At 44.8% G+C, this 23,808-nt stretch overlaps 1 protein-coding gene across 5 annotated transcripts in view; it reads right to left on the minus strand.

Moving 5' to 3' along the window:
• Positions 1-22,102, minus strand: part of CTCF (CCCTC-binding factor) — a 34,838-nt gene extending 12,736 nt beyond the window's left edge. The window contains exons 1-3 of one of the 5 annotated variants that reach the window (XM_066557395.1): positions 18,543-18,605; positions 10,509-10,603; positions 466-1,258 (exon numbers count right to left, since the gene is read on the minus strand). In XM_066557395.1, coding sequence (XP_066413492.1) covers positions 466-1,258; positions 10,509-10,562 — 847 coding nt within the window. In that variant the 5' untranslated portion in view covers positions 10,563-10,603; positions 18,543-18,605. The other 4 variants (XM_066557394.1, XM_066557396.1, XM_066557398.1 and 1 more) reach the window with 4 other exon arrangements.
• Between the last annotated feature and the right edge of the window lie 1,706 nt (positions 22,103-23,808).

Consider the following 23,808-nt stretch of genomic DNA (forward strand, 5'->3'; position numbering starts at 1 on the left):
CCAGCACTTAATGTTCCTTTTGCACTCTAAAAAGGGTTCCTTAACTCACAGTTTTAACAAAAATCAAACATACTTATTACTGTATTTTGCACCATCTACCTTACCCAGCAACTGGTTATGAAAAAGCCCACAGAATTAATGACACCATTGACTCCTGATGTAAAACATGCACACTAACTGTTACATGTACAGTACAGCAAAGAGAACAATCTTTTCAGTCACAGTTGTATGAGAATATTAATGCCACAGTATCATACTTGTGGAAAATGATCTCCCTGTCAGCCTATAGAGAGGAGAAGGGAGGTGTGCCCCAGAAACACTGCAGTCAAGCATTATTACATTGTGAGCAAGCAGCATTGGGCATGTCTGCTCTCCTCCCACTTGAATGCATTCATTCGCCTCAGTCATACTGCAATCACCACAACAAAAGCATTTTTAAAATCCATTTGCAGATGGGGAACTTACCTTTCTTTTTAATTTTTGTTGGTTTTGGTGGCTTCATATTGCCCACCACCTTTTCTGCATTAACCTCGGACAACAAACCCTCCTGCTGCTCCTCTTCAAAGTCATATACAGAGACATCCACATCTTTGCCTTCCTCAGTGTAGCGAAGCTTACTCTTTTTGTTTTTCTTTGTTTTTTTGGCTGGTGGCTGATAGTCTGGATCTTTTTGCCAATTGGGATCTTCCTGTGGCTGAAGTTCACCTTGTTCCAGTGTCTCCACCTCACCGTTTGCACCCACTTTCACAACTTGGAAGCCTTCTGGTAAAGGGAGGGTGTGACAGATCATGGGCTCCCCCTCCTGCAGGCCTCCTTTGGAAACCTCATTTTCATAAGCTCCCTGCAGTTCTTCCACAGACGTGGTGGCAACAGGTACAGTCACTGGTACAGGTACTTGGACCAGCTGAAGCTCACCAAGGTTTATAGGCTGCTCTTCCATATTAACAACCTGAAGTGTTATGATCTGTGTGTCATCCACAGTAGCCTCAGTTTCTTGAGACACTGCACCTTCCATTACTTCGGTCTTCATTTGAAGAAGAGTTGGATCCAGCTGATCCATCATCACCATCTGCACCCCACTGCTGACATCCTGCACCACTTCACTTCCATCTGCTTGGTTTGGTGGTATATGACAAGCATCATCCTCTTGCCCACCTTCACGGCGTCTTTGATAGGTTTTCCTCTCTTTTCCCTTAATGAAAGTTTCTGATTCCTCCACAATAGCGTCGACTGCCTCACCTTCCATTTCACCTTCCTGCTGTAAAAACAAGAGAATGAATGCTGCACACCATCCAATGTATTTAACAACTGCACAAACCCCACAGAAGGACAAGTCACCTAACTGGAAACACCCAACGCATCCCAATCATATTCAGAAAACAGGAGCTCAGAGCTGTAGTTCTCCACAAGCCTATCACACTGCAAACCAAGGCAATCACAGAATGCTGCCTGCAGTGAGACAATTGTATCAGCTTCTTGGAAAGGAAGGAAAGCAAGGAAGAGAGATTAAGTGATACACATGTTCCCATTACTCAAAGACCACAAATCCCACCAGCAAGATGCACAGTAGTATTATTCCTTACTGAGCTTGTTTAATCATTTCACATAACTTAGCAGTATCAGAGGCAGTCTCTGGCTCTTTAAATTTTAAAGGTACAGAATTACCACACTGTTAAAAACAAAAAGCCAACCTTAAAGAAAGTGTTACATTTGAGAACTGCAGAACTTTTCCAGAAAAAGGCACTAAGAATCAAGCACAAGAACATAAGTTGCACTTATTTAATACCAAACTACTATTACTTCAAGTCTAAACTCCTCTGAACAACATAAGGACATGAAGGAGTTAGGCAAATATGTCTCTTTGTCACCAGTCTGGACTTCAATTCCTGCTCCCACCTCTGGCACTGCTGGGCCCTGAGTGGATCTGAAGATGCACCCTGCACTCCCTCCTTGGCTGAATGAGCCATAGCAGGAGACACAGCTCAGGTAAAATCTTACTTCAGTGTAAATGATGTGGATTCTGAGCTGGTTGGACTCTAAGGATCTCATGATACCTGTGTTAAATCCATCCATCCAGTCACAAACGAACAACAACACAGAAGTTCAGCATTTGAACTCTGAGTTCAGCATGTAACTCTGACAGTAGCTGCACGCAAACAAAATACTGAGAATTTGTGCCTCCTCAGATCACCCAGTGCTCTTCACCGCAGTTGGGGTGGAGAGTAATTAAAATATTAAACTCCTGTGTTCTCATTATGCAGGAAGGTTGTTTCAAGAGTAGTAAGAGCTAAAATAAATTATCATTTTGCAACTTTTTCCCAAATGAAAGGAATAAGATCATAGTAAAGGAGCATTTTGTAAGTCTGTCTCTATTCCAGGTGGTTTACTTTGTAAAAATAAGAAGTCCCTAGCCACACCAAAGACCTCCTCTGCATCAGGATACCATTTCTTATACCCCTCATTAAGCATTAAAAAGGTACCAAGGTCAATTTTGGGTAAGAAGAAAGTGACAAAAAAAAGCCAGCTTCCTTATTAAGCCTGTGAAAAATTCCTGAATCCAGTTCCAGGTTTGCTAAGAGACTTCTGTATTTTCCCATTAGACTGACTGGCCTCTCAGACCAGCTAAGTGAATTAATATAAATATTTAATGTCCCTTGCTAACACAACACTTTAAAATCCCCATACTATTTTCAAATATCTATGTTTAATCTTGTGTACTCAATTTTGATTATACACAAGAAAAACATGAAGCACAGCTAAAGTCTCCATCAGCTTTAAAAATTATAAGACATGTAATTGCTATTATTTTTAGAGAGTTCTTGCTTTTACTCTACTGTCTTTTCTAGTATCATCCACTTCTGCTGTAAAAACAATAGAGCTCATCTTGTTCTTCAGCCTGCCCAGACCAGGGACATAAATTAGCGTGGTGTCTTGACACTGGTGATGTCGTGGGCAGCCACAGTCTCCAGAGGGCACCAGATCCCCAGGAATAGCGACATATGGCTTCATGCGCACTCCCCGCAGGGATCCCGCCTCTCCTTTCCTTCACCACCCGTCAGCTTTTCAAGTCGGAGCAAATCCATATGGACAAACAGCTGAAGTACACCAGATGATGTAAGTACTTAACACCAGACAGCAGGCAATCAGAACAGAGCAGGTCTTTGGCCTACAGCAACTGCAAAAGTGTTTTACAATTATCTTAAGTATTTGCAGAGAGAAGAGAAGACTTTCCAAGTGACCAAAAGTCTCTGAACATAAAAAGGAAGGACATAGCTAAACAACACAAAAATGAGGTAAATAGGCAAGGAGGTATAATAAAATATCTAAGATGGAGGGAAAAAAAGGCAAAAGTCCATCTGCAAAGCTAATGCAACTCTGGTGCCGAGCAGAGGTCTGCAACATTGAAACAAGCACAGGCAGCTCTGAGCAGAGGTGGAGCCCTCACAAGGACCTTCACATTCCCTGTCAATATCAGTTGGTAACAACATTGCTAAGTCACCAGAAATCGAGCCAATAGGCCAAAATGTGCCGGTGTCCTCTATGATTCTATAGTGTAGTAGGAGGGAACCACTTCTGACTTGTAAAGCAGAAAATCCTATGTCTGCCAAGGAACAGGACACTGGCACACATGGAGACTTTGGCTCACACTGTCAGGAAGTTTGCCAGTCTAGGAATGCAGACGTACAGGGACACCAAGGAAATGCCTGCAGCAAGACTCGGGTTAAAGACACTCACAGTGGGGGTGTACCTGTGAGAAAGGAATGGATGGATTCTTACAGCCGTCCGGTAAAGAATCTCAGACCCCGCCACTGCCCCTGTCCCTCTGTCACCTCTCACCCCGTTTCCTGTCGCGCGGCTATCAGGGCTGACACGGCGGGACACGGCTGCCCCCGAGCGGCGAGACGCGGCACTGCACCGGGCTGGGCCGCCGCCTCCATCCCTGCCCGCCACCCGTGTCACCGCCATCCCTGCCTGCCACTGCACCCCGACACTGACACCTCCGTGTCACCGCCATCCCTGCCTGCCACTGCACCCCGACACTGACACCTCCGTGTCACCGCCATCCCTGCCAGCCACTGCACCCCGACACTGACACCTCCGTGTCACCGCCATCCCTGCCTGCCACTGCACCCCGACACTGACACCTCCGTGTCACCGCCATCCCTGCCTGCCACTGCACCCCGACACTGACACCTCCGTGTCACCGCCATCCCTGCCTGCCACTGCACCCCGACACTGACACCTCCGTGTCACCGCCATCCCTGCCTGCCACTGCACCCCAACACTGACACCTCTGTGTCACCACCATCCCTGCCTGCCACTGCACCCTGAGCCTGCCACCTCTGTGTCACCGCCATCCCCTGCCTGCCACTCTACTCCTGCCACCTCCATGTCACCTCCATCCCTGCCCACCACTTCCACTGTCCCCTGCCCACCACTCTATCCTGACCCTGCCACCTCCATGTCACCTCTCTATCCCTGCCTGCCCCCTCCACTGTCCCAGTACATGCTGCATCCTGACATTGCCACTCCCACTGTCCCTGCCTGCTGCTGCATCCTGACCCAGATTCCCTGGTCTCCAACATTCAGCACATGGATCAGCATTCACTCCTGCCTATTCCAAAGTATCCACTCTTCTCCTTTCAATCAAAGTTAGTGCATCTGAAAATGTCTGGTTCTAAATCAAACTCCTGCCACAGGGGAAATGTCACAATATACTAAATGTCACAATTAACAACATATAAAGTTACAGAAATATATAGGAGCTGTCTCACTTGATGCTTTGTACAGTTCAAAAATCTCAGGAAACTGCTGAGATTTCCTCAGAACAAGTGTGGATTTACAAATTTCAAAATTCTTCAACTGCAAATTAGGGACACAGGATGTACCCTAAACTTGAGAGGAAAATGTATGGGTGTTTTCTTATTAAATAAACTCTCTGTAAAGACTCCATTTCTGCTGCAGCAAGTTTTGCACTGGCTGTCCATGCCACTTCTCAATCACCCTGTCTTGAACAATTTGCTACTTCTCTTACTTAATTTTTCTTCTTAACCCTAATTCTCCCTTTTCATAAAGTGAGTCTCACAGGCAAGTTTTGTATTTATTGGAGGACATGTGCCATTTGCTGCAACTATGACCATTATAGCAGAACACTAGGAATAAAAACTGCAGAGTTTCTCTCAACTTTTTATTTCTGGCTTTTGTCTCCAGCTCTCTTCCTACCAGTTACTGCTACCTTACACCAACAGCTCGGTTCCACAATGACTGAATCTAAAAAGGAAAACAAAGCAGCAGGTTAAAAGATGCAGTAAATCAAAACTGAAAAAAAAAACAAAAGAGAAAATATTCCTCAATAAGGAGAATGACCAAAAACAACAACAACAAAAAAAAAAAATCAAAGAAGATCTGAAAGCACAATTCCCACTAATAGCTCAAGCCAGCCCTTCCACATGGGCTCACCCAGCAGGCTCTACTGAGAGACACCGTGACACCAAACAGCTCAGTGTACTGTCACAATCCAATTAGCCAGGTAAGGAGCTGTGACATCCAAACAACAGACCTAAGCTTGCTCAGACAGCTCATGGACAGCCCATCTAAAAAGCTGGAACAAGCAGAAATACAAAGTGCTGTGCCTTTCATACAACTGACACGTCATTCCAATGAAAGGAACCAAAAGGTTGCTTGAGAGAAAGCAATTTAGTGCCAGCTGTCCTGCTGACTACAGCACAGGAGAGCCTCAGCCCAGATATGCTCACTTTCTGCCCAATATCCAATCTAACCATGCCCTGGTGTCACTGGGAAGCCATTCCCTCTTGTCCTGTCACTCCATGCCCTTGTCCAAAGTCCCTCTCCAGCTCTCTGGAAGCCCCTTTAGGTACTGAAGGGAATTGTAGAAGCACTAAAAACAACTTGCTGTCATTGTCAATGCAGAAAGTACAAACTCAGAGACAGGGATAGCTAGTGCCAGTGCCTATTTTTTTACTGGTGTTATTTATAATAAAGCTACTGTCAAAGAAACATTTGTCTGCCTCTCAGGCACGTTAAAATTAAGGGACCCTGAACTGCATCAAGTTTCATGCACCAAATTACACAAAAATATGTATTTTTGCCAAATAAGGCACAGTCTCAACAAAAACTGCTGGGAGACTAACGCAATTGAGAAGTGTCACATGTTAAATCTTACACATTTAATGCTGTAATATGCACTTAACTTGAGAAAAAAATATAACTCCAATAGAAACAATGAAGCCAAATGCTGTCAGTAAATTTTTGATGTTCATAAAATAATGAAAAGTATCATCACCTACATTAGTGCAAACAACCCTATCACCTTCCAGCATATTCAGGTCCTGAATTCAAGTCAATCTACATACAGATCCCATTCAAAAACTGACATGGCTTTGACACTTGTAGATTAGCCACTTATTAAAAATTACATGGGAGTGGAAACAAAGCCTATTGTTAAAACACGGGAGACTTATGTTCCTCCTGCATCCTCTGAGAATCCTTTTGAAAGCTGAATAAAGGAATAAACAAAAACTTCAACTAGGAGTCTGCAGTTATGCACTGTATATGCCACTTAAAGCAAGATTGAAAAAAAATACATATCCAACAGGGTTTATAGATAACAGACTTTTTTCTCCCCTGCTTGCAGTCCACAGATGTCTATGTAAGTATTTTAGGGCATGAGCAGATGCAGATTAACTGCAGGAGTGCTTGGCCATTCTCCTTCCCACCATGACACAGCCATATCTTTTCCCTGAAAAGTCTCCCAGCTAAGCACAGCCCAAGATAAGGCACTTTAACAGGTAGGCAGCCTTTCCATTTCCTCCAGCAGAGCTACCCTGATAAGAGATGAACATGGCGTGAGCATAACTTACTCTAAAGCAGACAGACACACATCCAAACAGGCCAGCTGTGCCTTTCACATGCAAAACACAAAGAGTTACTACCAACAGGAGAAACTAAAACATTGGGTAAATTTCTTTCACTAAGTCATTTTCTCACAGTAAAAGCTTAAGGCTTTCATTTGGCTACTGCAATCATTTCCATATTCACTGGTTATGACTGCTACACCCATCTCCAGCTGTTTTCTCATTTCCTTCTTGCCACTTACAACACTGGTACTGAAAGCAAACAAGAAGAGTAAAATGGACAAACATTTACTGCAGCTTTAAATGAAAAAAGGGGAGTCTCATTAACCCACTATTAAGCAATTATTCTGAGAAATATTTCAGCATCTTGGAGGGCATAAGGAAAAGCAAGAAAACTAGAAGTAAAAAAGCAAACTCCACCACAGGTTAATAAACATCTTTGCTGTCCCTCTGCATGAAAAGGGGCCTATCAAGATTAGGCCCCAAGAAATACATAAACCAGCTAAGGGAATGAGAGCTGCAATTGGAAAATGCAGTTGTAGAAGGATGATTTCCTTGAGTGCTGACCCTGTGAGGGGATCAGAGAAGACAGCGCTGGTGGTGATTACCTAACCAAGGTGTCTGTGCTGGGAGGTTGGTCTAAATAGGACAAGAGCACATTGTTCTAGGGAGTGATTCAAAGCTTTTAAGCGGATCCCTACACTAAACTGACATCTAGAGGATTTCACTTTTTCCTTACTCACAAGACAGGAGATCAGCTTTTTGATCTGTGTAATACTTTCACGGTCTCTGTAAGACAGCTAAACACAGCACTCTCTGTCCAAAGAGCTGCTCTCAGCTTTCTCCTTCACACTGACAGAAAAATTCACCATAATGAACTTGACTGAGAGCTAATTTGGCCCAGATGTTATCAAAGGTGATCTTTACCTTCGACCCCTACAAACTCCCAAGGGCACAGCCAAGCCAGTCCCTGGCTACAGGACACTCCTCACCCACAGCCAGCTTGGTGCACTGTTAGAATCAAAATGCATCTTGTGCCATTTCTGTACTTCCCCCCTTTTCCTTTTTCTGCTCCTCCTGTAACTTACAGGAGAAATCTTCCTGGTTGCTACTGCTGCCCAGGGATCCCAGCAGAGCGCTTTCCAATTTCATTGTGTCTCATGAAATGGTGCAAAGCAATGAGAAGCTTCATTCAGCACTGACCCCTATTTTTCAGTCAGCAAGTAGCACACACCTGTGATCTCCTGCAATTACTCAGAATAAAGCTGACCTTTCACTTTGGATCAGAAACTCAGGGAGTTCATGCAAGACATGGAAACAGAGTATATACCCAGGGCCTCCTGCCAGGCAGAAGGAAACTCAACCCCACATCTTTCCTCAGCTGTTTGCTGAACAAGCTCCCTCCTAATCCTTGCACCTGACAGTGGCAGAAAGCCCCAGATCATGGCTCTTCCAGAACTAATACTGCTAATTCTGTTGTAATAAGCTGCAGCCTACAATGGAGAGAAAAGCAGATACAATAATGTCAACTGCTTGAAACTTGCATTGTGTAACAAAAGATAAAAAATCATTGCAGTTACTAACAACAAATCCCACACATATTCAAGTCACTTGGGATATCCTGTAACCTGACAAGGAAAGCCTTGATGAAGAAAGCAGATTGATGAAAGCATTTTCAGCTTTATTTCTGGAATAGTTTTTTTCCTTGCTTTTATTTTAGATTTGGAGAATTAAAGGTCCAATGAGAAGGTAATAGGGTAAAAATTAGTTAATGTTCTTAAAATTTGTCCCATTCATCCTTAATTTCTCCTTCAGTTCCTATCTGCCATTCTTTCAAATCTCAGTTTTATTTTTTCACTATGTCCTTCAATAATTGCTAGTGCATCTCACTAGATGACATGAGGTCTTTATTCATTCAGAGAATTCTCTACTCAAAGCTAGGAAATGCAAGTGAAATATACTCTTATCAATGATTTTTTTTAAGTTTCCCTTTTTAATTTAGCAAAACATGATGACTTCCTTACTAACCTGACAGTCCATTTCAGAAGGACAAACACACAATCTAATCAGGTGTAGAATACAGGAAGACTTCAAAAGAAGCAATCACAAAGGAATTTCTTTTTAGCTGATGTTAGATCATAAAACTAATCAGTCCCTCCCTTTTACAGGTCTTCATAATGTAAAAATGATGAAGAAGCTCATGAAAGACCATTAGAATACCTGAAGGTATTAAACTGAAAATCAAAAATTATTTCAGATTCAACAGCCTGTAAATCCATTGGCACAAAAAGTGAAGCCTTATACTGTAGGCAGATATTGGAAAAGATTCCTAGTTTTATCATCAAGTATTTGTGGTCATTTCTCCCATCACACATTAATTTAGGCTTTCATTTAATTTACTGGCAAACTGCTAACAGCAGAAGAAGATATTTCTTCAAAATAAGTCTGAGCAGAACAGGATTCTTTGGCCATCTGATGTAGGGTTGCATGATTCCAAAATGGCAACACCAGCCACTCCCACACCTGAAAAAAGACCTGTGCAACAAGTTTCATGGCATTCTAGAGACTTCATAATAAGTATCTGGATTTTGTTTTCCTCCAAGGCTTCACCTAGATGAACAAGTATCCAAGAATAAACTTTTGGGGAACAGCTATTTCTTTTATCTTTGCATATGCACTCACTAAGTAGTGATACTCTACCAGGACAAGGGAATTCAGATTTCAAATTGGAGGAGCAGGAAGTGCTTATCCCTGGGATGGTAACTTGGGTCCTATCCCATGAACAACAGCTGCCCATGCACTATTAGTCACCTCACAAATCACACCCCGATGCATATAAGGAAAACTAAAGTCAGTGCTAGTTAACCTAATGTCAGGCTGTACCAAACACAGACATGCAGTTCACTGTTGTTGCAGCAGGAACAGGAAATTCCAGGAGTTTTGAAAGCACCTATGGCAGAAGGGTGGTGGACAAGACAAACTCCCAGAGCCTAAATTAAGACATCCTTGCTTTTGAGTCACAGAAAAGTTAGTCTGAATTTAGTAAGTGCTGGAGCACACATAAACAGAATCAAACCCAGGTGACTCCTTTAAAGTGACCCTCATGCTGAAATTTTAAGATGCTTCATTGTTTCACACACACCCCTAATTCATTTGGACTCGTATTCCAAATATTCTCATACACCAAGCCCTAAAAGTGCTACAATCAACCTTCAAAACAGATGAAGCAAAAAACCCCCAAAATCCCACAGAGGCACTCAGCCTTGGAAGAAAAACCCCTTTCTCCCAGGAAGCAGTAAGGTCTCATTTCCAAACATACCCACTCTGCAAAGAAACCATATCTGCCTTTAAACTGCCCACTCATTGCCTCCATCAGCCCAACTACTCCTCATGTTAGCTCAAGCACTCTCAAGACTGCAGCTACTGGTCAGGAAACCAATCCAGGCCAGAACTCACCCAGCCAAGGATACTTATTTCAATCCAGACTAGGTCTCTGGTGTACCCCAACACTAAGGGCAGCCAAAAGAGAAGCAGGGCAAAAGGGTTTCTACTAGCACAATGTTAAGCTTTATGTTCAGGAAACTACTGCCTCAGCATGGAACACATACCACACTTCAAACCCCCTCAATTTACATTTATGTTCTTGACGCTTCTGCACTTCTGCCTGGACTGATTTGTTCTCTTCATGCTGGCTATTCTTCATGCAGCTCCTGAGGTCAGAACTCACTCTGGAACAGAACAGATGAACTAGTGAAACTACATAAAACAGAAAGGTGAGGGGGGTTGGGGAGGGGAGAGGGAGGGGGGAAATAAAAGCAGTGTTCAATACTTAATGCTTGTTTAACACAGGTGTAGTCCCACACCCCTAGCAGAACAGCACTGATAACTGCTTGAGGACCCCTTCACTTACCAAAAGAGCCATAAGCAAAACCAAAGGAATATTTTAATCAGCTTTAATACTTTCACTAGGATGACTGAACTCATTTTACAAGCTTCTCTACCTACTTGTTTTCAAACTCTTTAACATTTACAGTTCTGACAACCTAAAGCTCTGGATGCCTCACATCAGATTACAAGTGCAATATGACATTTTAGAGCCAGCTCTGCCTACTTCAGATGGCCTCTCTGTCCTGTGTTGTGGAATAGCACATCACACACAAGGAGTTTTTGTAGCTGAAGAGGTGTAAATGAGAGCAAATATCACTCCTTACACACTGTCAATGCAGCAGTGGATCTACTGCTTGTATCAAATAACAAAATCAGCTCTAACACAGTTCTAACCTTGCCACCCTGAGGAAGACAAGGCTCTCTGCTCACTGAAGCAAGCTTCATTACTCTTATCAATTAAGGGCTTAAAACATCCACATTTACAGAAATACAGAATTTACAAGACAGCACATTACTCCTTTCTGTAATCCTTGTCAGTCTGCAGTGTGCACACATGCTAAAAACCCTGGGAATGGGAAGGAAGTCCAGAGGAGTAATTCTCAAGAGAGGCACGTATTCTTGCTGCACTCAGTAATGAAGGCCAAGCAGTGTTGGATTTCACACTAGTTGGATTTCACACCCTTTGAATTTAAGTGCTTCCCCTCCAGGTTCTTCTGTCATTTATTTAGTACAAGGCACTCAAGTCTGGGTCCTGCATTTATTACTTGGCAAGTCTATTTTTAATTGTTTACCAGCTTCAAAGAGCATTACCAATAAGTGGTTTGTTAGAGCTGTGGATGCTCAGTGATTGTGAGCTTCTAAAAAAATTTGGAAATTATCTCTTTTTATTTAACACTCACACTGCAAAAATCACAAATGCTACATACAGGCCCTGACCAGGAAAGAGGATGCTCAGAGGATACATGGGGTGTGCTCCACTGCTAAGGGCATATTGAGACTGTTGATGGAAGCTGCATCCTTGCCAGGTTCTGTGCTGTGCAACACTGGAAAAGATTTCCTGAACTTTACAAACTTTTTAAGTAATGCAGAAAAGCCTCAAGAGAGAAGGAGTTCTCCCTTCAAAAGACACTTAATACAAAATTAACACCTCCCACCTGGAATATTATCACCTTAGAAATTTTGTCACACACACAAGAGGACAACAGAACACACTGAATTGAATGGAAACATCTGTTTATCCACTTTGGGTTTCCTAAAATTTTGAATCAAGAAAATCAGTTTTCTTCCATTTTTCAAATCTAATCTTCTGCTTGGAAAATGATTTAACAGTAAAGAAAGCTGTTTTAAATAAAGATTGCACCTAAACTCTTATGAGGGAAAGAGAAAACAAACCAGTAATTGCAGCTCTTTTCTACACTGAAGACAACACAAATAGAGAACAGTTCACAGGGATCTCTGCAGATTAGCACTGGCGGTGAGTTAATGCAAGGCATAGCCATTGCCCCTCTCTGTTTACAAGGTATTGATTCTGATTAAGGAAATAAGTTACAGGAGTTTTTTAAGAGATGTTTTGAAGCTGATTGGACACCACTCAAGAAGTATCAACCTACTAATGTACAATCCAGGGAGCTCCAAAAATGCAAGGCCCTCTTGTTCTGATCCACTCCAAGGGAACATCCCAAAGGGAGAGTAAGTCACTTCTACTCTCCTTTACTGCAGAGATGATACTGAACTTCTGTTAAATACCTGGTGTATTTTCTGGCATAAAATACCTTGCATGAATTTACACTCCATCAGATCTTTAAGATATGGGCAATGTTTGATAAGCTTGAAGGAAAACAGGCATAAACTGAAAATTTAAAGTGCGTCACATATGCACTGTTGAGGTTAGAACACATGGAAAAAACACACCAGAAGGCTGCCAGAACAATGAAGTGGCTGGATATACAAGACCTACACAGAGGAATTACAGAGTTAGCTGTGAAAAGACCATGGGGAGATCCTACTGCTACCTTCAAAGGGAAGCAAAGAGAAGATGGAGCCACACTCTTGGAAGCAGAGAGTCAAAGGACAAGTGTAACATACCAGCTGCAACAATAAGTGGTCAAACACTGGAGTAGGTTGCTCAGAGATGCTGTGGAAACAAAAATATTTCCTAAATACAACCCTAATTGACCTCATCTAGCATCAATGTTGGTCCTGCACTGAGTCAGGGGTTGAACAAGGGTACCACAAGAAGCCCTTTCCAACCAAAATTATTTTACCATTCTCTGGCACTACATAAAATGAAGGATATACTTAAACTTCAAACACAAAACATTGAGACATTTTTCCATCTATGCAGTTATAACTATGATGCTCCTAGGACTGAGATTTACTGAGGTCTCAGCCCTCACTTCCACACAAGATGTAGAGGCCCTGGAACACTTCTGCAAGCTCTCATATACTGGTCAATTCTTCAGCAAATGAACAGATGTACTGCAACTCCTGGCATTCTAATGGGGACCTGCACTTTCAGAGTGGTGGATATCCAAATCCACCCAGTATAGAAGAGAACAGCATTAGAAAAGCACAAATATTGTGTTTTATTGTTTAGGAGACAGAGAATCACATGTGCTATGAAGTACAAAGATCCACATCAGACAAGAGTCCTATAGGGACTTCAGTAAGAAAAGGATGAAGCAGTACTGACAAGAGACCTCACTACTTTTTTTATAATTTGCAGAAGCAAACCCAGGTCCACAATGAGTAAACTAATAAAAAAGGAAAAATCTGTCTTTGAAGTACTGAGGGCTACTGTATCCTCTTTTCCCCAGGATGTTAACAAGAAATTGTATCTTGTCTGATAGGCAACAGGAAAGGTGCCAAAAGGCAGATGGAAACTCTCCCTTGGCTGCCAGCATTGGACAGCCTGTTTCCAGAGGCAGCACATCATAGTGACCAACAACTGCACTGGATCCAGCACTTCTAACCAGGAAGAGCCAAACTGGTAACACAGCAGGACAAACATTCAATGCTCTCTCCTTTGAGAGATGGAGAAATCATCCCTCAGGATTTGTCTGCACAAGCCACTCAAAGCAGATGTCTCCAAAACCATTACAGATGTCACATCAGGCAAGTGAGACATCAAATTATTTCATAGTTGGCTCCACCATACTGTCATGGAAGCTCACAAATTCTTCTTCATGTAGGTCAAAATGCTGGTAGGACAAGGGGAGGATGCAGCTGCTTTAACAGGACACACACTACAGGAGCAAAGCAGAAAGTACTCTGGGATGATGTAATGCTCCAGGTAGCTCAGGGCAGGCAGGAGTCAACAGCAGTCACTCTTTGGCAGGAAGGAGAGAAGAGTATTAATAAATATGGAAGGTAGGCAGGGATCAAGTAACCAATGAGTACCTTTTGAGTATTCAGTATTGCCACAGGAAGCGATAAACCTCTCTCCAAAGATCAGAAGTGGCAGTAAGTTATATACTCAGCAGGAATGCTGGATAACACTAACTTCTTCCATCCTCCAAAAAGAAAAGAAAAGAAGAAAGGTTTTAATAATCTGATAAGCTTTGACTGAAACTACTAGCCTTCAAAAATGTCACTTTTTTTCCAACCTGTAATCTGGAAACTCCTGAAGTGCCTTTAAAGGGTTTTCTTGCAGTACATACTGAGAAAGCAAAACTGAAGTTTAGACTGCACTTCCACTGCAAACAGTTTAGGACACAGGAGAAAGCTACTGGTTAAAATGTAATACTGTTAACTCATGTCATGGAATTATACAATCAAAACCAGGGAATATTTTTAATTCCATAGCATTTCCTGCTTTCATTTTACATCTCTGGATGTTAGAAGTGGTTTCAAGGGAAGAGCTTTGCAAATCAAATACAAGGAGACAGAAAAACCATACAAGAAGCTGAAGTAACTGGCCAAAAATCACTACTGGTTCTGCTGCAGTGAAAGGCTCTTCCAGGAGCCAGTCCAGCAAAACCATGTCTCTTTCAACATTAAACAATGGGAGAATTCAATTGCCTGGACAACAATTTTAAACATACAGGGAAGTTTTACAGCTTCATTTCAAAAGAGTAAAAAATGTTTACAAATAGCCAAATGCTGCTATTACTACTTGTGCTCTTGGCTTCCCTCATAGAACGCCTCTACTTACCCCAAAATATTTTGGGGCATGGTTCCATGAAGGCTCAAATCAAACTTGAGGCAGCATTTTTTCCACATCCACTTACATGCCATTGCTCTCATGAAGCAAATTCTGCTGACCAGTTCATCACCTGGGGATGCAACTGCCAGCACACATGTGGAAGGAGATGGGGTCACAACAATCCTGATGCAAGCCAACCTAATTTTCCAGGGAAGCCTTGACTTTCACCTCCCTAAATGCTTTGGTGTTTATTCCCAAAATAACAAGAATTGTAAATTTCCTTGTATAGCTTTTATCAATAGGTTGGGAAAAAATGAAAAAATTTCCTTTATCCAACATGAGCATAAAAAAAAAAGCCCTACAAGGACAGATCACTGTCCATTTAGTGCAGCAGGAAACAGTGAGTAGGAGAGCAATCAGTCATGTCTGTGGTTTACCATGATTATCCCAACATCCAGTCAGGGGATTAGGGATCATTGCCTCTGGACTTGTGGATCCCCTTCTGAACCTACAGTGTCTCCACAGTCTCTTACCAAAACAGGTTTCCCATCAATTGTGGTGTATTTACCTCATTTTTTACTCCTATAAACTATAGGCTCACCACAAAACTCCCTGCATTTACTCAAGAAGTTGGCCTTGTGTGAAGCACAGCAGCCAGACTGGGCACAGACTGAGTTCTGTGAAGAGCTCAAGGGGCAGCAGCAGAGTGACACCATTCACCTTCTTATGAACAGCCAGGAAAAACCAGAATTGCCAAACCCATCATCACGTGCTTCTGTTGAAATTACCACACAGAGGAGCACATGGATTACAAGCAAGTTTGCTCTGTAGGTCTGAGTTCTCAAGATTACATATCCCCTTTCCACCTTTTTAAATTAAGATGTGAAAAAAACCCTTAGCTTCCAGCAATCTCCACCTAGAGATGCTTATACCACCATCAAGCTATTCACTGTAACATCCCTGAGAGCTCAGAAAGTGTCAAACACTTGTGTCAAATCTCCACACGAGGCATTAACACAAAATTTTATGGAGCAATGTTTTCTTTAGTGGATTCAATAAAAATCACCTTGCTTCACCCTCTGTGCATTTTTCATGCTTAGAACCAGGAAGGAAGAACTCCTTTGCTGATACAAAGACTGTCTGGGCAGCAGTGCCTGTGCCAAGGTCCTTGGGCTGCTTGGTAGGCAGCGAGCTGGACATGAGCCAGCAGCTTGTCCTGGCAGCAGAGAAGTAACATTTATCTTTCCAACAGCTCCCCAGTGCCACAGCCTCAGATCAGGATGTATTAGTCACAAGTCTGGACCGAGTATTCAGGACACTATTTGACACATCTCCAATATATATCAATATCTCCTTATTTTCCCCCCATTCAGAACTGGTTTGATCATATTCTTGATTGAAAAGGAAAAGTCCTAAACCTCTCTCTGCTCAAAAAGAGGAAAGGTGGATCAAGAGAAAGAGAAGACGAGGTGCTATCCAACCTTTTCTTTAGCATCCCCAGTTTATCACCAAGCCTGACCTCTCATGAATGACAGTTCTCTAAATATACATGAAACAAGAAAAGGTCAGCACCTTGCAGCTGGCTGAAGCAATTTTCAGGGTTTTTTTCCCCCCACAATCTTGATTCAAAGATGTTAAGAAATAAAGAAATATATGACTGCTCTTGATATCAATCCATTAGTTAACCACTCTCCCTGTGAGGAACTTAAGCCTTTTAATTTGAACTTATTGGGTTACAAATTCATATTGTGTTTGTCAGCAACATTAGAACAAGATCACTAATCACTAATATCCAGTATCACTAATATCCAGTATTATTTTGTAAGGGACATATCTGAGGACTCTCATCAAGTCACCTCAGTTTTGATGAGAAGCTGCTCATGTTTAACATTTTACTGTATGGCAACACAGGTTAGTTTTCCATCAAACTGGAGATGAATCCCTTTTCACACAATAATTTTTGGAAGGTTTTGAGTGCTGAGACCAAAACCATATGTAGGATTTTGGGAATGACTTCATCCCATCCCACAAGATGGGCAAGAACACACCCATGCTTATTCCACTAATGCACTGAAGAACCACATTAGGTTCTTTGTCACAGCATCACCTTGGAAACTCGTGTTTATGCTGTTTATTCACTATGACTCCAAAACACACTTCAATCACTGCCTTCTAGGATACCACGTGCCTTGATTTAAATTCAGCTGGAATACCTGGTTCCCAGGTGCACAGCTTTACATGTAGCAGCCTTAGCACACACTGGACTGGATTTACTCCACCTGACAATCACAATGGCTGCCTTAGTGCCCAGTGATTTTCCATAAGTCAAAAGTTTATAATGAACAAGTTTTTAAATACATTTTTCATCAACAAAATCATTAATGAAAATAAATTGTGACAAGCAATTACTAGTTTTTGCTGAATATCCATGGAAACTATTCACTCTTGTACACCCCCAGATTAATCCTGAACTAAATGGCATTTACTGATACTCAGTACTAATATTAATATACAGTAAGGTCATCAAGATCAAGTCCTTTAAAAAATCAAGAAATAAATTTAACAAGCTCTTGTTTTCTTAAAGCCTTTGTTACTGGGATTAACATTTTTCTCTACTTTAACTAAATTCTGTACTAAGAATAAATGGGAGAGCTGGTAATAATGTGAACTACATGTGTGTTAACACCATGCAGAGCTAGTCAAACACCCAAGGTGTTTTGGGCACCTGCCACCCTCCCTGCACAGCCATGTTCATCTACTCCACCTCCTTTTAGAACTGACACATCAGCACTTCTCTGACCTCCTGGAATTTCACTACTGCTCCAAAGTGCATTGACTATAAAACATCCCTTCCAATACTGCAGTTAAAAATATTCCAGTGGTGAAAAATATACCAATATGCCAAGGTAAATGTCTCTCTCACCTCCCAATGTACTCTGGTGGAGAGCAGTTTTAAAGACTTTTTGTGTTAAGTTTTGGCTTGTGTTTGTTTTTTTTAATATACTTTATCTGTGGGTGTTTGAGACATATACAGGCTTCTAATGATGATGCATTATTAATACAGACAGGGGTACAATTCACATGCCAAACAATCTGGGATTTGCCTTCTGTTTTGCCAGAATTTGACAAATGCAATGATGTCAACAATTTTTTTTACAGTATGGGAAAAATATATGCAAAACAAGATTTTCAGTTTAAGATGAACTTACTTAACCCTGTCTTTACATTTGAGCAAAGCTTTCCAGTGAAACCCATGAAGCTTTAGAAATTTCATGAGTTTGCAGCTATATCAGAACAGATAAGATGCTGCTGCTGACTGACATAACAATATGTATCTGGGCAGGCTACTTGCACTACAGGAGAAAAAAATACCTTGTAGTTCAGCTTGCTGCACTGCTACCATTACACAAGCCCTCGCTGGTCTCACTAGTCAGAATATTAACTGATCACTGCCCTTGTTTTTTTAAATAATTTCAAACATTCCTGGCCTCACCTCTTAACATGAGCCCCACACAGCACACCGAAATCCTCAGGTAGCTGACAGTAAACTGTGGGAGGGCTTGAACTGAGGGGGGATCTCTAAAAACAAACCTTTACAGAAGAAATGCAGCTCTATCTATGACTCAAAACTTCACCTGTAGGGATAGTTAGAGAATAATGCTTCGGGAGTCCATTCTATCAGAGATGTCCCCTAAGTCAATGCACGTTAACTGCGCCATTCTTGAGAGCTGGCTCTGCACTACTTCTCTTTTCACCTGTTAAGAACCACATTGGAAGGAAATTAAGATTTTATAGCTTCCAAGTTTTTACAATACTGAGGAAAACTTCACTTTAGCTTTAATTTACATTAGATACCCAAACTGAGTTGTTCTGCATACAGTTACTTAAATGTTAACATGATCTGAAACATAAAACTCCCTACTCACCTTCTGTTTATTCTGCTCTTCTTTTTGAGGTTATTTTTGTTAATCAGAGAAAAACAGATCACTCAGCTGAGCAGCAACTCTTTAGTTTTCATATTAAATATGTCTGCAATAAGCATACCTCACTTAATTCCTAAAGACTGATGAATTATTGGAGAGATCTGGGAGAAGCAGCAGAAAAGGGTGTTGTAAATGAAATTCAAATATTCTTCAGCACAATGAAAAGCAGTATTTTTAGCTAGAGTCAGGACAGATTCTTTCTAAGTTTCAGTAAAAAACCCAAAAGAACAAGTGCCACGTACGATCTGAGCCATTGTTACCAACACTAAATATAAACAACAAAAGGGAATTTCCTGGATCTGCGTGTCTCTAAGACCATGTAGGTTACAGAGTAGCAGAGCTTGATACTATATTGACATTTCAAGGTTTATTATAACAAAGAGTGAACTGGGCATCTGAACTAAAGCCAAATGGATGAACAGGGGTTTACAGCTAAGCAAATGAATCAGTACAGTTCAGTAAGTTATCACACACAAAATGAGCAGTCAAAGCTTTAGTTTCTTTCAGCTCTTGTCAGTGTGTGTCCTCGTGTTCAGGTAAAGCAGTGGCTGCTCCCTTTTACACACATTTCTAGAGCACCTACAAGCACGTTTGAGATCCTAAAGCTTATTACTCCCTCGAGCATTCCCTCTCTGGTAAAGAGGTAAGAGAAGCTAAAGTTGGCAGGATGGGGAATTAGGGAGTTTTTATGCAAATATAATCAATAACATAGCTGAAAGAGCTCATGTACAAAAAACTGCTTGGACAGAGCAGGGAGAGCTATCCAGAGGTCAGTGGAGCCTGTTTAAGTACGAGGGATAAGTCCAAGGAATAGGCTGGCTTTGCTCCAAGAACACAGGCCTAATAATATTCAACATCCAACTTCCAAAAATCCAGAAAAGCAGGAGTTCTTGGACATGAAGTCCTGAGGGGAGGAGAAGAAATTAAATTCTGGAGTAGGCTGTGCACAGAAATTCCTTAGCAAGTTAGTAATCCCATACAATTAGATTTCTCAGGTAAATGCTGAATAAAGTCAAGAATAACACGGGTCAGCTTCTGGCATTTCAAGACACAGCCCGGGGAGCGCGGCAGGCGGGTATCAACCTGCAGCCCCAAGAGCTGGTGAGGATGCACACAAATTAGCTACAGATCACAGTCAAGATCCAGCCTGCTCACATGAAAACAGCTCTTGAAATAGCTCCTTCCCTCAGAAACTCTGCAGGCACAAGTCACCAGCAAACTTAACGCTGTAGTGACAGTTCTCCAAGCTCTGTCTGAAATGGACGAGCCTTGCTGTATTATTTCACTTGCAGGGCCACTGGAGGCTACAGGAACTCGAGTTTTGCACGTTTTGCTCAAATATTACTCCTCAAAAATACCCCAAAGTTTCTTGAGCTTTTCTGTGCATCCTAATAACCATCCATGCACAGCGGATGACCTTAAAACTGAGCTAGCCCTAGACATCCAGAAGAAAAACAAAATGGAAGTAAAAATCCATCAACCTAGAAAAAAAAAAGGCAGCAAGCATTGCTTTGCCCTTATACTAAAATTCAGTTCTGCTGATGTCCTCTATGCTGAAGGAAAGTGTTAGGGGGATCGTTTAAGTAAGAACAGCTTGAATACAGCACAGAATTATTTCCAATACTCAACGGGCTCCTCAAATTCAACAGGCTCGGCAGAAGATTAATAAACTGGAGAATTTGAGACGATATTTACACACTTCCTGCACTGAAACAAAAAGACGTACACTGGAAGTGGTAAACAGTGTTTTAGATGCAGTGTTTTAACGACACCTCTGGAGTTTATTACTAGGATTCAGTAAGTGGTCAGAGATGAGGAACAGCCATGCACGTATTTAAGGGGAGAAATGCTCGGCAAAAAAATAGGAAGTCACAAACAGGAAAGCGAGCTCATTTTCACCAACAGGCAAGTCCTAAGGATTACACTGAACGGAGAGGGATCCATACCACACGACAAAACCCTTCTACCGAAGTCATTTCACAAGGTTAACACAAGGCCAAATCCGATACCATATAAATATATATTCTAAAGAAATCTAAAGCTGATATAGAGAACAAACAGCAAAGCGGTTGGACACAGAGCATGTGCGTTTTCCTCCTCTGCATCACAAAAAGAATCGGGTTTTGTGCTTCCCCCCCCCAGGCAGCACAGACCCGTGGAAGGGAGGGAATAAGGCCGTCCTTTGCCATGAGATTTCGGGCTCCATCCCCGGGCAAGCGCCCGGCTCCGGAGGCCCGAGAGGTTCCCGGGGAGGTGCCCCGCGAGTCGGGCAGCCGGGCCAGGTCCCAGCAAGTGACACAGCTGCTCGGTGGCAGCCCAGGTGCTCCCGATCGGAGCCCGAAGCCCCGTGGGGACCCCGGGCCCGAAGTGGGGTGGCGGGGACGGGACGGGGGGGGAAGGGCGGACACGGAACGGCGAGGCCGCCGCGCTCCGGGAGCGGCGCGGGGGGTGCGGGGGGGCTGCCGGCCGGTCACCGCGGCGAGAGCGGGCGCCCCCCAGCCGTGCCCGCCCCGGTGCTGCTGCATGGCGCTGCTCAGCCTGCCTTGCAGAGGGAGCTCGAGTCCCGCTCTGCGCCTCGCAGCGCCTCTCACTCCGCCGCACACGCCAGCGCAGCGAGGCGGCGGCCGGCGGGAGCGGGACACGCAGCCGTCCCCGCGGGCAGCGCCCGGCCGGACAGCGCGGCAGGACACGGGCGGCGGGCGGAGGGCGCCGGGCGAGCCCCGCGGAGGTGCGAGAAAGGAGGGGGAGCGGTAGCGGGGCGGGAGGGGAGCGGGCCCGGCGGGGCGGGGGAGGGGGGGGAAGGAAGGGACGTGCGGGACGGGAAGGGAGGGGGCGGTAATGGGGCGGTTAATCAGCGCCGGTGGCGCGGTGGAGGAGACAAAGGAAAGAAAATGGAGTCGGGGCCGGCGGGTGGCGGCGGCCGCGGAGGGAAGGAGGGCGGGCGGCCCGGGCGGTGCCGCAGCCCAGCGCCGCGCTGTGGGGAATGGCGGCGGTGGCGGCGGCGGCGGCGCGGGGACGGTAGAGGGAGACAAAGCCCCCCTTGCTGCCCCGGCGGCGGCCGCTGCGGGGCCCCAGCCGCGCCGGAGCCCCATCGTGACACCTAGAGGCCGGAGAACGCGACTGCAAACCCCCCGCCGCCGCCGCTTACCTGCGCCCCGCGCCCCGCCGAGCTCCCTCCGGCCGCCGGGCCCCGCCGCCGCCCCGCGCCGCCCGCGGGCCCCGCGGAGGAGCCGCCGCGCCCCGCACGCCCCGCCGCGGCCGCCGCCGCTTTAAGCGCCCCGGCACCAGCCCCGCGGTTTAATCGCTCCACAGTCGCTTTCGGACACAAAATGGCGGCGGGCGGGGCACAGTGCGCACGCGCCACCCAGCGCGGCTCTGCCGCGGCCGCCGGCCCGGGCGGGGGGGAAAGGGGGGGCGGGGGGGGCCGGCGCGCGCGGGGAAGCGGCCGCGCGGGGCAGGCTGGGAGCGGCGGGCGGGGCGGGGCGGGGCGAGAGCTGGGGGGGGAGCGAGGGCGCGAGTCGCGCGCCAACTTCAAACGCGCGGGGCCCGCGGCGTCACCCGGCGCGCGCCTGTGCGTGCGTGCGTCACCGCGTCACGTGCCGCTGAGGGGCGGGCGGCGGGGGGGGGCCGGAGGTAGCGCCCCTCCCTCCCCTCAGGGCAGCGCGCGGGCCGGCGTGAGGGGAGCGCTGGGGAGCTCCTGTGTTAGTACTGTCCCGAGATCCCGACAGCGGCGGGCAGTCCCAGCTCTGCACGCCGCTGCTCAGCCGGAACTGACCCTTCGCCTCAGCCAAAAGTGACCCCTTCACCTCCGCAAAACTGCCCGTTCACCTCCGCAAAATTGCCCCTTCGCCTCAGTCAACAGTGACCCCTTTGCCTCAGCCAAAAGTGACCCCTTCGCCTCAGCCAAAACTGACCCCCTCACCTCAGCCAAAACTGCCCCTTCACCTCAGCCAAAACTGACCCCTTCACATCTGCAAAACTTCCAAAGCAGGAGGCTGTGCCTCAGCTCTGTGGGAAGGAGCTCCTCAGGAGAATAAGGCCACAGAGAAAGTCCATCCTCCGTGCTGAGGAGGGATTTGGCCTGGTTGAAAGTCCCAAACTGTCCTTAAGCTGGAAGAGGAGTCAGTACAATCTTGAATTAATCAGCAGGAAGGTCATAAGACAGTTTTGTAAATACCAACAATTGTCTGGAATTGGGGTCTACAGGGGAAACCATGTGAGGAGTGGCTGAGGGCACTTGGCTTGTTCAGCCTGGAACAGGATGCTGAGGGCAGAGCTCACTGTGGGTTTCAGTGGTGGCTGCTCCCTGTGACCAGTGACAGAACCTGGGGAACAACATGGAACTCTGTCAAGGGGAGTGAAGCTGGGTATTAGGTTCTTCACCCAGAGGGTGGCCAGGTACTGGAACAGGCTCCCCAGGGATGTGATCACAGCACCAGGCCTGACAGTTCAAGAAGCATTTGGACAACATCAGGCATGTGGTGTGATTCTAGGGGATGTCCTGTGCAGGGCCAACATTTGGACGTGATGATTCTTGTGGATCTCTTCCAACTCAGGAGATCCTAGGATTCCACAATTCTGTGATTCAAGGTGGTGTTTTCCTGGTGTTTTTAAGGACCTTAGGCTTGCCAAGCTCATAATCAAGTAGGACAAACCAGCTCCAGTCAGCTTCAGCACAGCAGGAATGGTAGATGTGCTGCCAGGTGTTCAGTAGGGAGCTTCTGGGAAAGTCAGAAAGGTTGATTTCCATCAGAAGTTAGACACCATGGTGTTTTCTGTCCACAGCTTATCCCCAAAAGGTGAAAAGAGCTACAACTCTTGGTGAAATGCATGAGTGAGGATACTCAGGGGCTTGCCTGTCTTTTATTTGCTGCAGTCTCCTGAGTTGCTGAATCTTCTGGGTTTAACATATTTTCTC

Source organism: Molothrus aeneus, chromosome 11, assembly GCF_037042795.1.
Source record: "Molothrus aeneus isolate 106 chromosome 11, BPBGC_Maene_1.0, whole genome shotgun sequence".
Classification (NCBI taxonomy): domain Eukaryota; kingdom Metazoa; phylum Chordata; class Aves; order Passeriformes; family Icteridae; genus Molothrus; species Molothrus aeneus.